This window comes from Larus michahellis, chromosome 5 (genome assembly GCF_964199755.1).
Source record: "Larus michahellis chromosome 5, bLarMic1.1, whole genome shotgun sequence".
Taxonomy (NCBI): Eukaryota; Metazoa; Chordata; class Aves; order Charadriiformes; family Laridae; genus Larus; species Larus michahellis.
The window spans coordinates 57359999-57374750 of record NC_133900.1 but is presented as its reverse complement, the minus strand read 5'-3'; the positions used below and the strand labels follow the sequence as shown (position 1 = coordinate 57374750).

Genomic DNA, 14752 nt, shown 5'->3' with positions numbered 1-14752 from the left:
AAACATCTTGAGGTAATTAAGAGATAATATCTTCTGTAGGATGGATTTGTTAAAGTAACAGGAATTCCCCTACGTGACTTTGTTACTCAAAAATATAACTTCAACTTCATCAGACAAATGAGATTATCCCCTTTTTTTTTTTCATAAACTTAAAACATAAAAAAGGCTTGCAGTTCTGCTGAAATTCTTGAAGGTAATAAGAGAACTCCCTCTCCCACATTTTATAGTATAATTCTTGAGATAATGATCTTATTAACCTTCATTGTAATCCTAATTAATATACCATATCAGAAATAGTTCCTTATTATCTCTTTGCCGTTCATAATGCTTTCATAAGGAGTTGATCACTGTGGTAATGTTATGACTCCTTGTTAAAAAAATATACACACACACCTAGCTTTACACATTCATTTCTTGCTGAATTCTGACAAAAAGAAATAACAGCCAGAGGGAAAACTATTTGACTAAGCCTGATTAAAAATTGTTTATTTTTGCATCTGAACACATGCATAGATTGAGTTTTGTAAATAAATGCGTGTCTCTGTGTGTCTGCGTCTGTGTGTGTGTGTATGAAATCTGTATCTTTAAAATGAAAATGTTGCAACATGTTGCAATGAACCACTGGATTTCAGAGGTTTTTAGAGAATAATATTATTCCAGGTGTTGCCTAGATACATATGGAAGCAAAAAAACAACGGAACAGAAATTGCCACAGATGTAATTACTTAAAGTAGCGGTTTAAGGAGAGACTTCCACTCTGGACGAAAGCTTACTGTCAGTCAGTCTGGTCCTTATGTCCAAGCTATCTCTGAATTTTAAAACTTCAAGTTTTTTGCAAAAGCTATTGACTTCCCTCTCTTTCATACAGCAAAACTTACTCATTGAAGTATGTGCCGATTATTTCCCTTTCTCTGTCCTTGGCAAATGCACCTCTGTCCTTATCATTTCCATGCCAAATACAAGAGATTACTTGCACTTTCTCTTAGCACAGGACCTTGGCACTGTCCCGCCCTTTCTGTGCCCTTCCCCTGTCTGCTATATTAGATTAAGTGTAAATTCTTAGTCTTTGCTCACAAGACTCACCATAGCCTAATCCTAATTTTGAAATCTTTCATTCACTGATGGGGTATTTACTCCAGCCTCCATGATGCCATCCTTCATGCCAAGTGCTGGCTACCTATTTTCTCATCAGTTTCCTTTCCAAATTAGGAAGTTCTAAGAAAATTTCCGGAGAAGTGTCCCATTAGCTTCTTTTACGTCTTGCCCTTAAGCTCCCCTGACACCATGCTTATAAAAATTATGGTTAAAAATGGCAACTGGAACATTGAGATTGCTACACATAATGCTTTCCAGTACTGACATATTAATTTGTTCATGGTGCATTATTTCTTGTCTTTTATTTAAATTGCAAGGTTTTGGAGATATATTTGTGAGAGCTTTGTACAGCACTGAGGATGGTGCGACCCTGGTCTGTGATTTCCTCTCTTTCACATTACAATAATCCCTCCTCCTCTCTCCACCAACAATCCATGAAAACACGTGATGAAAAAACAATAGATTTCTAGAATAACAGTTATGCTTGCCTATTCCAGTATGTTAATTACAACTTAAAATTGAATATGTATTCAAGAAAATGTCAGGTTTAAGGACTAACACAGATATAGTTAACATTGTCTTGAGGAACAACTTTTGACCAGATGACATCTTGACTTGCCTTAATTTTTATGAGGTAGGAACATCTATGAATGAGTCCATATGGGACCTTCTAATTGTTTTTCTTGAACTAGTGTTGCATCCCTGAGTGGGAATTTGGATACATATGACAGAATCATTCTGGTAATTCAGAGGTAACATGATGGTTCTGAGAAGTTGTAAGACACACCTCAACACTAACGATGATGCTACCACATTCCTCCCAAATAAAACAGAAAGTAATTGATCATGTTGTAAATTGAACATCTAAGGAATGTACCTTTCTGTAGAAGTTTTTGCTACCTAACCTCAACTGAAGCAAAATGCAGCACGACTCTTTCAACTCTGAGCTTTCTTAGGTCAAAATGAAAAAAAAGAACAGGAAAAGATATATTTTTTTTCTTTAAACATCTAAAATCCTGTCTTGTGAGATTAGCTGGTGAATCAAGTTTTGGATAACATTATTATGGGAGAAGTCAAGCAAACAGAAAGATGACTCAAATAGTTTAGTGCCAAAACTATTTCTTAACAGAGAGGAAAATCATCCTTTGGTTGCATATGGAATCCTCCCACAATGATCAGGGAGCCTGGCAACAGAAATAAAACTGCAAATGCTCCAACTTTTGCTGTAGAACTGGCCTCACAGCTGAAGTATAATGAGGAGACACCAGAAAAAAGGACACTGCCTGAAGAGGAAAAACCATAACATGGTTAAGTGATGCTGTGCCTATTTCTTTGCTTTCCAAAACAAACTGGTAGATGGTAAAGGTAGCATTCTCTTGAATTCTCCCTCCCTGTCAAAAACCTCCCAAATGAAACCCAAAAGAAAAAGTGAGCCAAAAATACAGAGGGAAGTTCCTTGAACACATGCTCTTGCTATAACCATGACGGACTATGCAGGCTAAGAGTGGATTTCTCCTGCTCAAGTAGAGTACAGCGGGATGGCACTGCACCACCTCCAAAGTACCATGTGTCAACAGTTGCAGGTCCACCCCGGAACAGAGCCCACCAGTGAGATCAAAGAGTGGCTGGGACTGGATCCGTGCTGACGGGTTGTGTCTTGGGTGAACAACACTCAGTGCAACTGACTGCTCTGAAAAAAATACATGGTTTTCATCTGCTGCAGTGCATAGCTCAACTGCGCGAATATTCGTGTGTTGAGCGAAGGACTGGGCTGCCGCTTGCTCAGTGTCTTAGGCACTTGTGCGTGTCTTCTTTTTTATGATCTTGTCAAAGATCAGGTGGTGGTACCCTTCCCTCAGGTGGAAAAGGTAGTTTTTCTACAGAAATACTTTGTGAAAATTGTGCTCCCGCTGCCCCACGCTTCTGGCTGTGGGACTTCTCCACAGCTTTGTACTGGAACAGGATTTACAGTTTCTGTGGAGCTGGAAGACATTCTTTTAATAAGAATTTGTAAAGAGATCAAAACAAGCACAGAAACCCAATTCCACCCTATATGTATCAAAAATAAATTTACAAGTGGGAATACTCCCCAGGAGATATGTTTTTCCTGGCTCCTCCATCACATTAGTGAAATACAGCCAGTGCTCAGTTCTGGACTTCGCAAACACTCATCATTGATAAACTAGATGGAAAAAGCCAAGTGTTTGTGTGGGCTTAAAAAAAATCATTATTTAATGACACTCAGAGAAGCACTTTTTTGGAGGGCAGTTCAATGGCACCAGCTGTTCTGAAAAGGAGATTTAAAGGATCTTGGTACAGCATATAACAAAAGCATAGACCGTTGTTTGGTCAGCCCAAATAATGGGTGTATATGCACACACTTTCTTTCAAAGTAAACCACTTCCGTAAGTCTCTCGCTCGTGATCGCACACAAATTATTGTTTTGACATTCAACATTTTGTTCTACTTTTGGACAAGCCGATAATACTGTAATCGCATCATATTTTAAGCTCCTCTTTGACATGCTAAACATTGAGTTTGTCCAGTTTCCTGCTGTAACGCACTTTTCTCCAGCTTTGAAGTCAATACTGTTGCGCTCTCTCTTTTTTTCTGGTTTGTGCCCTGAGGAAGCAGCAGTCGGGCACTCAGTTTCTGCAAGCACAGAGACAGAATTGCTTGTAGAATTTCTCACTTTCCACAACACAGTTTCCATTTTCCAGGCAGGTCAGCACTTTTGTGGGTCTAACTTTGGATGTGGCTTTTTTGGAACTAGAGCTGGACAAGAAACAATTCTCTGATTATGTCAAGGTTGTGAGGATCACACATGTTCTTATTCCTCCTGTCACACTCCTGTAACTTTTAAAAAATTGTAAACCACATCTTTCTCTCCCAAATACATCAGTGCAGGTCAGTTGTTGAAAGTGATTAGCCAATGTGGAGAGGAAAGTGTTCACCTTGTCTCAGCTCTGTTTGACCTAAGCTGACAAAATCTGCCTTTCTCCGCATAATTTTGAAGGAGCTGATACTCAGCTCAGCAAAACCAGACTGGTTTAAACATACAAAGCATTTCAGACTCTGCTGTATGTCAAGTCTTTTTTCACCTTTATTTACCAGTCAACCAATTTGTTCATTTTAGTAAAAGAGATTTTACAATTACTTTCAGCTCACTGAGGAAAATAACAAGCACTGGTAGGTCAATAATTTCTCCGCTTTCTGAGATCTTGTCAGTCAGGAAGTTCCTAATCCAATTAAAGTGTGTTTTCCTGTGTGCACTGAGTGTTGTTCACCCAAGACACAACCCATTGGCACGGATCCAGTCACAGCCACTCTTTGGTCTCATTGGTGGGCTCTGTTCGAGGGTGGCCCTGCAGCTGTCACCAGATGATACTTTGGAGGTGGTGCAGTGCCATCCCGCTGTACTCTACTTGAGAAGGAGAAATACACCCAGCCTGCACAGTCCATCATGGTTACAGAAAAAAATGCTGATTTTTCACTCATAGTGTCATATAACACTATCTATGGTGTCTTAGAAGTGTGTATGTGCATTGCATGTCACATAATACTCAAAAAACGAAGTCTGAGAATACCTGGGAACGCCTCCAAGAATGAAATCAGGTTTGTCTGACAGTCTATTTTCTATAATATTTCTGATCGATACTTACTGTATTACTATATGCCAAATGTTTTCTTAGTCGGATCCTCCTTCATGTTTTCCATTATTTTGTTTGTGATAGAATCATGTTCACCACTTTCTTGTCCTTTTAAAATACTGGTATAATATTCAGCAAACTCTAATCTGGTGGAATTTCTTTGCTACTCTTAAGTATAACAGAAATGAGTATGAGTAGGCCAGTCAAGTCTTCCTAGTCAAGCTTTCATAATATTTTGTTGCCAGTTATATGGGTCTGCTGATTTTAAACTGTTTACCATAGTAAGTAAGTGTTGCTTAACATCCTCCTGGGTTACGAAGGGACTAGAAAGTATTTCATCACATCCTGGTGATAAAAGCATAGAAATACAAAGCAGAACTACTTGTTGAGTACTTTTTTTTTTGCTTCATTATAAACAATTTTGTCATCACAGCTCGTATTTTTGCTATGGGGAATGATGTGTGTCTATAGACTCCTGGTTTGATTCTTACATTTTACAAAAATAATGTATTACGCTGTTAAAACAGGTCTTGTTCTCAGACAATGGTTTTCCATTACTAATGTACAGGCTGCCCCAAAAGACCTCGTGGAGGTGGCAGGGCGAGTGTGCAGTATGTGCTGTACGGCACATTGGCAGTAGAGTTGCTTTTCTCTGGATGCTTTAGAAGGTGTCCTGGCCCATGGATCACCTGTTGAAAGCATGAGGCATGTCTCTATTGTGGTCACAGGTCTGACCAAACTAGAGCTCCCTGTTGGGCCTTCCACGGGCTGCTTTCCAACTCCTGGTTCTCTCTCCATGGCAGGTACACCGCAAGCAACTGTCCTCCTAAACAATACTGTCATTATGAATTGATGAATTTTCTATACTAAAGGACTTACAATTTAAAAATATTCTTTGCGTAAAAGGAGGAATAGCAATGGATATTTTATGATTTGGCAAAAATGAATTTTTAGCAAAGCTATGAGTACAGAGAAGATGACAAGCAAGAGAAATGAGTTGGGAGGGCAGGAGGGTGGAAGAACATGGGCATGTGAAGGGGGCTATTGCCCACTGACACTGGGTCTTTGGACTTTTCTTCAAATCTCAGTTGACCATAGTTGCCAAATAAAAATGTAAAAAAAACGTGTAAGTTTGCTTCAGGAAATACATTGGGAATTGTTCTAGCCACACACTTGCTGGTCTGTTCTTTGACAAACACAGTGAAGTAAATCCTGATGGAAACTGCATTTATTCAAGAGAGATTCATGCTGTGGGAATGCTGAACAAAGGCAACCAGATTGCAAAAATTTGGGAAAGAAAAAGGCAAGGTAGTCAGCAGAACAGTTGCTCTCAGCAAAAACTGCATTCATCTCTCTGCCTCTGAAAGGAAACTATGTGAAGTGCTCTGCTTGTATTTGATAAACCTGTGACTTGCCTTGCTTGGAGAAGGTTGAAGCTTTATGCTTCTGTTCCCACTGACAGTGTTGTGGGCAGCCTGCTGTGATCACAACTGACCTTCCCTTGTCTGGATCCGTCTGTCTCAGATTATACTATCACATGGATGTCTCATGCAGCGAGCTCCCCTTTGCTTATGGTGCTCCTCAGGCCAGTGAACCGAGCTAAAATGGTCTGGAGCCTTACTCTGATCTCAGGCTAATGAGAATTGGGAACAACAAAACATTGCTAAGGTACAGTGCTACGAGAGGAAACACAGACCTCCGTGATGTCCATATGGTCGCACCTGAGAGAGACCGGTCATGCTGATAGCATGTGCTAGTATTAAATCACCACTCAGGTTTCAAAACACATTAAGTCAGTAAAGAAAATACATGAATAAAAGCAAGCAGAAGAGAAACTCGCTACCCTGCAGAACGCATGATAAATCATTTACTACAGTGGGAAAGAAGCTTTCAGACAGAAATGGCAGCAAGTGAGTCTACTTATCTCTGCAGAAAACACGCACCTCTGGGAAACCTGTATGCACAGAACTGCAGCTGTAAAGATGGCAGGGCTTCCATCTGGCTCCCTAAGACTTTCTCCTGACACCATCGCTCCTACAAAAGGTAATGTGAAATATTCATGTATTTATCTTGCCACATCAGCAAGGGAGGTGCATGCATGCAGTGTCCTACTGCACATGAACAATTTGGGGTTTTTTCTGACAGAAAAGAGCTTTTTCGCTTTAACTGAGTCACATCAGTAGAAATATCACATGACAGAGGAAACCAGTTTGAAATACCTTTGTCAGGTAGGAGGTTTCACAAAGTGAGAAAGAAGAAAAATGCCACTATCCAGAGACAAGCCATCATGGGCACAGGGGAAGCTGTAGGTTGAGGCTCTTTCAGGCCTACTTGGATTCAGCTTTCTGGTGACAGATTTAGCTGCCTTTATGTGACAGCTTGAAAGGACAGATTCCCATGGCCAAATTGTTTCGGACTGAAGCTGTTTGACAGCCTTTGGCCCAGCTCCCCAACCAAGTTTAAATGACACATCCAACTTTATTTGGCGTTTGAACTGGGAGGGAAAGGACTTTTCTGTTCTGCCAGAGGCCTCTTTTATTTAATGTCCTGTAAAGAGAAACAAACTGCATATAATAATGACATCTTGTGGTAGTTGTTGAATTATTGCCCTGTGATTTAGTAGAGAATTGGATGCCAAATTTCATGACATCTTTCTCCCTCCATGCTGCAGCTTTACAAGTTCAGACTTACAATTGCTGCTGCTCTGAGCAGCTGGATGCAGAAGACCTCTAGAACCTTTGGCACATTGTTGACTTCAGAGGAAAAGGATATTTTGCTTATTTGATTACATAGGTCTGGCTTAACATCAGGTCAGAAATTCATAGTCATAACTGATTAAAGAATGGTTCTCCAGATATTCATACAGAAAATATTAGAGCTTTGATAATTACTGAGTGCTCTGGCCCACAGAATGGCCCAGAGCCTGCCTTTTCTGTGCTGTGGCTTTGTGCTGGGTGTCAGAGCAAAGGGAGATAGTCTTTGCTGGCAGCAGATAAAGCCCAACAGCTGCGGAACACCTGGCACTGACCTTGCAAACAGTCTTGGTGAGCAGCCACCATCACCCCGCAGCTGGGGCTACAGAGATGTGGGGTGTTACAAAGAGTAAACCCCCAAGGCCTCACAGCCTCCCTGCTTAGCTTTTACTAATTTCAGCTCTGGTGCTCGGATGCGGGTATCCAAGGATCCCATGAAGCTCTAAGCTTAGTGCAAGCTGTCTGACAGCTCCTATTAGTGTCCATAATTGTGGCATTTCACTGAATATCCCATTTTGCCTGCCCATCATCCTGTTCTTGCTGATGCACTCCCTGCAGTGCTCGCTCTAGTCAGAGTTAGAAGCTCTTCAGAACAAAGAGCACGCTTTCCTGCCAGTTTGTACAGGCCTTATCAGCACGTTGGGACTCAGCTTTTATCAGGGAGTTTGGCTGTTGACTAAATAGTCATAATAAATAAGATTAGCAGGAAGAGCTCAGGGATGTATTTCTACAGAGGTGTCTGCTTTTGCAGTCATGTGTTTGGTGGCTATTTCTGGGGCTCACCAGGTCGTCAGTTCTATTCTGTGGTGACACAGCTGATTTCTCAGGGGGTTTTTTTGGATGAAGGTGACTTAAGCTACATGCCGAACACTTTTGTGTGTTCTTCTGGGCTACGAAGGCCTCATAAATAGACTTACAGTTTATATACAAGATTATATAATAAAAGGTCTGTTTCTCAGCTATGAGGAAGGAGGCAGGAAAAGTCCGTATCACTTATGAAGAGCTCAGAGGTGATGGTGAAACTGTGTGCGTGTAAGCAAAATTGTCCTGCTGAATGTGGGGAGACAGATCAAGGCTACTGGTCTCTGCATTTTATGTAGTGGGGCAGCTCTTACCCCACTTGCTCCTTTCACTGTCAGAGATCCTGGTGCTCACACTGGGTATTGGGCATAATGTGCTCTCCCTGCTTCCTTCAGGTCTGCACAAATGCGAGCAGTAGGCACTTGCTGGGTTCCCTATTGACACAGAAAACAGATGAAGATAATCATGAGACTCCATGATTCTATAATATCTAATTATAGGTATTTAGCTGTATTGATTTATTTTTTTTCCATGGGATGATGCCACCTATTGGACATTATTAGAAGAGGCAAAACAGTTCAAAAAATAAATATACCGGGTTTTTTTCAGCAAAGGCAGCTAAACTTTTGATTGTTTCCTACAGTTCAATTGCTAGACAAGGAGCTTCTACTGGCACATCTTGAGTTATGGCACCTCACTAGAAAAGAAGAAAGAATAGAGGTAGAAAAAGCACAAGCAACACTGACTATCTCTGGCAAATAAAATGAAGTTCAGAAAAAAAAATACAGGCAAGCTTTAACAAGATAGTTTATACCCATTTTTCCAAAGGGACTACAAAAAACATTTTGTCATTTGGGGGTTTTGTTTGTTTGCTTGTTGTGTTGTGGGGTTTTTTTTTTAACTGCAGTGTGTTGAGGGCTATCATCTTTAATTGACCTTGAACTTGCAGTGGTAAAATCATTAATATTTCAGATTGCGAGGTCTGTCTAAGAAGTTACCTTTACTAAAAGAACATTACTTTCAACTAAAAGCTAACAATCTGTGATTGTTTCCAACTCCTGTCTTCTGAGCCAAGATAACATGGGGTGTCCCACTACTACAGGCTCCACCAAGAGCCATCTCTTCATATTGTCATGTTATTTACTGTTTGATTTCCTAGAATTGTGGCAGTTAGACAGCTCCCCAAGGAGTCCATGCCTCCAGTGATGGATATCTGGCTTTGTTAACACTGAAATGATTGCTTTTTCTCACCTCTCTGTTTTTCATGAAATGGTATATAGGTTGGGTCTCAGTAATCAGTTGTCTGAGAACAGGGGAGCAGAGGGGGAGATGCTCTCTGAATGTTCTCACACTATGCTCATAAAGTTTCTGTCTGGCCTGTCCTAAATTGTGTTTGCATTATGATGCATTTGGGAGTCCTCAATGGACTTGATGGAATCAAAGAAGACTGCAGAATTACTCGGTCACATTGAGGCAGCCTGTAAAGACCTACAAACTTCTGTATATTAACACTGCAACAACAAACGAAATTATAAAACCCCACAAGGACAAGGGTCTCATTCTGCTCGAGTAGAATTCAACACTCAAGTACTGAAATCATATTTATTTAGTAGCCCAAACCACAATTCGTCTCTGATTGGCCATAAACAATACTGAATTTTTTAACTTATAAAATAATCTCTTTGGCATGATGGGATTGCTCACAACAGTAAGGGCAACAGGAATTAGGTTTTAATGGTACTTCAGTTTATAGATACAATAAAGGAAAAAATGAATTTGTTTTTCACAGCGTATCTAAAACACAAAATATTCTGAACCTTCACAGCCTTGTTAGTGCCTCTTCCATTTGTGAATAAAAATATTTGATAGTTAATACAGCTGAAAGAGAAATATCCTAGTATGTTGAATAATGCCTACTACTGTTGTATGTTCTTATAAAACCATATTTATAATAATTCTGACCTAAAACATAGATGCGGTTTCTGTGTGTCAACATATCCCAGGCTTGATAATGTTACAACTAACCAGGAAGGTATATAAAACTTACAAGTTTGCACTGCCATACATTTAAAAAAAAATATGTATAAATGAGATGTTTTCAATTAATTTTATCTACAGAATTATACACAATTCAAAGACAGATTATCTAAAATCCCAATCCTCTCCTGCATTGAAAGAGCAATCAAGTAGTTTAACACAGAGGCATACGAAGTAAATCAGAACAGCTTCACAGACTTCAAAGGGGCTGTCGGAAATGATTCACATCCCTTAATACAGGTTTATCGCTGTTGGTGTTCTTGATGTCTTTTTGCTTTTTTCTTCAAATTCTCTTTTATTTTGCTTTTGTTCAGTTTATTCATAATCCCTGGTGGGAAATGTTTTTTAATTATTAAACTTCTGTAATATGACAGTAAAGTCAAGAGACTGATTAGAACATTTCTTCTATAGGAACTTTGCAAAGCAGTGATCATAATGAATCTTCATTTTTTTGTATTTAATTGAGTAAATACGAATAGTGTGCAGATGTGTTGCTCTTGCTTCTGTCATTATTATTACAGTCCCTGAGACCAAGTTGGACTGGATTTCAAAGTTATTTTAAAACTTGGCACTTCTCTATGAAAATCTCTTTCATTTTCAATGTCTGACATATGGTCTCATTTCCTCCTGATGTTTGAAATGCGGTATCCATCTCAGGCCCATCCAGCCTCCTACAACTTGTTTGGTTTACAATCTTGACCTCAGCCTGCCTGTAACAGGTTTATTAATACAAAATTCTGCCCACCACGAAGGTCTGTTCAGAGCTTTGTTGACTTGAAGGATCTCTGCCCACATATTTTTATATAACTGCAAAATAATAATAAAAAAGGATTAATTCATATAGAAAAGAAAGAAAATTTCTGCAAGTTAAATTATCTAACATTATATACCTGTGTAAATCATTTAGACCATCCTTGGCATAAGAGCAGGAAACCAGTAATCTTTGTAATTTCTTGTTTTCAACTTGACATGAGTTGTATTATCAAAGGTAGAAATTTGGAAATAAGGTTATATTAAGCTAATCTTTGTTCTGTCAAAACCTGAAGATTGTGTCTGAAAGCACTCGTGCATGTCTGGTTTTACCTTTATTTCAACACATTTCTGGAAAGTAACATAACTTCTCTCCCAGATGTGAACTGTTCGACCTGACCATAAGAAATTCCTCTCTCCTATAAGCAGATTGTTAATTCATCATCTTCATCAATTTGCAATTTTATGTGGAACAGTTAAAAAAAGTACATGGAAGCAAATTCTGCAGAAGTATCATTTTAGCAATTCTTGGCAGTTCATAATTAACTGAAGCTTAAACTTTAAGTAACATTATAGAAAGATGAGGAAAGGAAGGCCATATTTTCAGCAGTAAGCTGAAGTACGGTATAATACAATATTAATGTAGTATAAAAGCAGTCAGTGATGTAAAGTGAAAAGCCCTTCTTCTACATCAAAAGATAGCTTGGCCCTATATATTTGAGATTATGAAAATAAATATTGAAATATAATATATTTAATATAAAATATATTTGACCTTGATTACAGGGGCTAGTGTTAACTATTTATTCCATTCCAAGTTTGATTTAATATTGTCTAACAATTTTTAATTAATCTTGAAATAAATGTGGCGATAACTTCACATACTTAAGCTGAGATTGTCAAAGCTTCTATGGGGAAATGATGTCCACACCACCTAAGTTTCTTTTAAAGAGAATCTGAATTCTTATTCATTGCTTACAGCTGCCCATAACAAATTTGGAAGCGTTTCTTCTGCTCCGATTATGATCTGTGGCTCACGGTGCAAGGCACTCCACTGCAGTACAACATAGCTTATCCTGAATTAAATTAATTTTCCTGTTATGCTTGGATAATCTATTCTTTACCATGCTGTAATTTTTACTAAAACGTTTGCATTGTTTTTTACAAGTTGCAAAGATTGCAACAAATAGAGAATTAAATACAGACAGTCAGGAGTCAAGGAGCTTTATTAAGTATTTTCTTTCAAGGAGGGATTGGCAGCCTTTTTTCAAATTTCAGTTGAAAATATTTACACAAGTTGAAAACCACAGACTTAGAGACAGTTCAGAAAACCTTCCTCAGTTCTGCAGAACACGGGTTGGATATCACTGCATGAAATTATTTTCTCAACATGACTCAATGAAATTACAAAAACCTTACCAAATATTTAGCGCATGAGGAAGCCAGTAGAGTTTAGAGTCCTATTGGCATGTCTCACATATTATATTCCTAATATTATCTCTATTCTTAATTCCTAATATTAAAAAGCCTCTGTGGCTTCTGTATTTGTATGAGCTAAGAGCTAGCCAAGGAAGAGCTAGCCAAATCCATTACATGACAGCTTTATTAGCTGCTGATAAGAAATCTCCAGCTGACTGCTAGAAAGCAGATAGTATTCTAGGAACAGACCACTGTGTACTTACACCATATTTTATATTTCCGCCTATAGCATTTGCTCACAGCTTCTGTTAGAGACAGAATAATGGGTGAAAATTTGCTTTTGGACAATACAGATATTCTTTCTTAACATTCTTACAGATGATGCTCCTCTTAGAGTCAACTTTGGAGCTTCCCTCCCGTGTTCTCTTTCATTATTTTAATACTCCAAAATCTACAGAAACGGAAACAAGGTTTCCAGCTATGATTATAGTCCTCTTGTTGAGATAGCTGGATATGTAGAGCTAGCCCTTCCTCCTTTATTTGTAGAGACTCTGTTACCAAAGTTAATAATTCTGTTAGGTCAGTCTTGTTAGAAACATCTGGGCTGCCTTCTGTATTGCTTGATTACCATGGGAACGATGGACAACTTTAGACATGAAGACACAGACAGCGAATATTGAAAAGCATTGAGTACACTTGACTCAGCAATCCTGTCAAACTTCCTGGCAGCCTCCCCAGGCTCTAGTGATTCTCTACAGGGTCTATCCACACTAAACCAAACTACCGCACTGTGACGCCAGTCTCTACACAATAGCTGTCCCACAGCTTGGCTCTGCTGAGTAGGGTTGGCCAGTAAGCAAGAATTTTGGTTTGCTGAGACTTTGGAATGAAATACAGCTCTTTAAGTACGTCAAGTTAAAAAAAAAAAGCAGAGCGGGACTGTGACCTAGTATTGCCAAATCCATGGTGCACCCACATCCTGGATCTTGCTTGTAGGTTCGGTTATGATACCTCAGAAAGGACACGTCAGAACAAGGAAAGATACAGAGAAGCAAAAGAAGGCCTGTCACAGGAATGAAAAGGCCCTCACAGATAGTAAACGTATATGGAACAGGACTAGAAAGTTATTTTTTCACAATACTCCCAATATGGAAATTATGGTGTCATGGAAGCCAAAACACAGCTGAAATTGAAAATGGATGGGAAAAATGAATGGAAGCTAGATACATCTGTGACTATTAAACAGAATGACACAAATACAACCTACGGCTTGAGATATCTCTCAAACCACCAACTGCCAACAGCCAAGACACAAGGAAAAGAACACTTCAATATTTCATCTGTTTCATACAGTGTTTTCTAGAGTGTTCTGTGAACTGGATCCAGTATGGCCATTGTTAAGTTCTTGATTCAACTCTCGCTCTTGTTAAGGATGAGCTCTCGCAATCTCTCAGCCTTAACAAGGAGGGATTACATATTCATTAAAGCAAGGAGAGGTGCTAACAAAACGGCATCCTTCAAGTCTGCATTAAGATTACCAAGATCCCCTGGGTAATGCTGTACCTCGCACTGGTTATTACAAGATACTCTGCCATATCCTAGAATTCCCACTGGATAAACAGAATTCTCAAAGAATTGCACTATTTCTGATATAATTTTTAACTGGAACAAGTTTTAAATTTTCCTTTCTCTTTTTATGAAGAATTAAAAGAAAGAAATGATTTCTACAACATTTATAGGCACATCACACAAACTGGGTGTAATGCGAATACCAATAAAGGCTGCAAAAGTCCTAGGCAGAGAAAAAACACACCTTACTCCCTCTCCAAGATATCAAGCTATACACTAAAGACATGTTACTCCTTAAGGAATCTTAGGAGATGGTAAGAGCAATACTGTATGAGTTTCTCATTGAAGCCTGTCTCCAGCAAATGCAAAACGTCATTTTCTGCTGACATCAATTTAACTACGGTACTTTCCACTGAAATAGTGTCTTCCTGTTCTTTTGTAGCTGTGCCTTGGATATGTTATGGCTATTTACAGGCAATGCTCTTCTTAATGATTAAATTTACAAATTTTAAAATGGGTTTCTTACCTCTCCACTAGCTTTACCAATGGGAGAGTTGAGGATGAAGTCAGGAGGAGCAAAGACATCAACCAGGGCAACTGCATCATCTTTCAACTGTTTAAAAACAGAAGACGTAGTATTAGGCAACTTCTGTAGTTGTCTATGGCTATCTGTGAACT

General features: G+C 39.0%; 1 protein-coding gene and 1 long non-coding RNA gene across 5 annotated transcripts in view; both read right to left on the bottom strand.

Moving 5' to 3' along the window:
• Positions 1 to 5168: 5168 nt before the first annotated feature.
• Positions 5169 to 9720, bottom strand: LOC141743411 (uncharacterized). Its single transcript, XR_012587035.1, has 3 exons — positions 8895 to 9720; positions 8614 to 8733; positions 5169 to 6779 (listed from the first exon to the last, which is right to left on the bottom strand). It is a non-coding gene; the product is annotated as an uncharacterized LOC141743411 (long non-coding RNA).
• A 167-nt stretch (positions 9721 to 9887) lies between these two features.
• The window catches only part of ACOX3 (acyl-CoA oxidase 3, pristanoyl), a 37595-nt gene continuing 32730 nt past the window's right edge, over positions 9888 to 14752 (bottom strand). For all 4 annotated transcript variants that reach the window (XM_074587473.1, XM_074587474.1, XM_074587476.1 and 1 more), the window contains 2 exons: positions 14601 to 14687; positions 9888 to 11143 (listed from right to left, as the gene is read on the bottom strand). In XM_074587473.1, the coding sequence (XP_074443574.1) occupies positions 11024 to 11143; positions 14601 to 14687 (207 nt within the window). In that variant the 3' untranslated portion in view covers positions 9888 to 11023. The remainder of the gene's footprint in view (positions 11144 to 14600; positions 14688 to 14752) is intronic.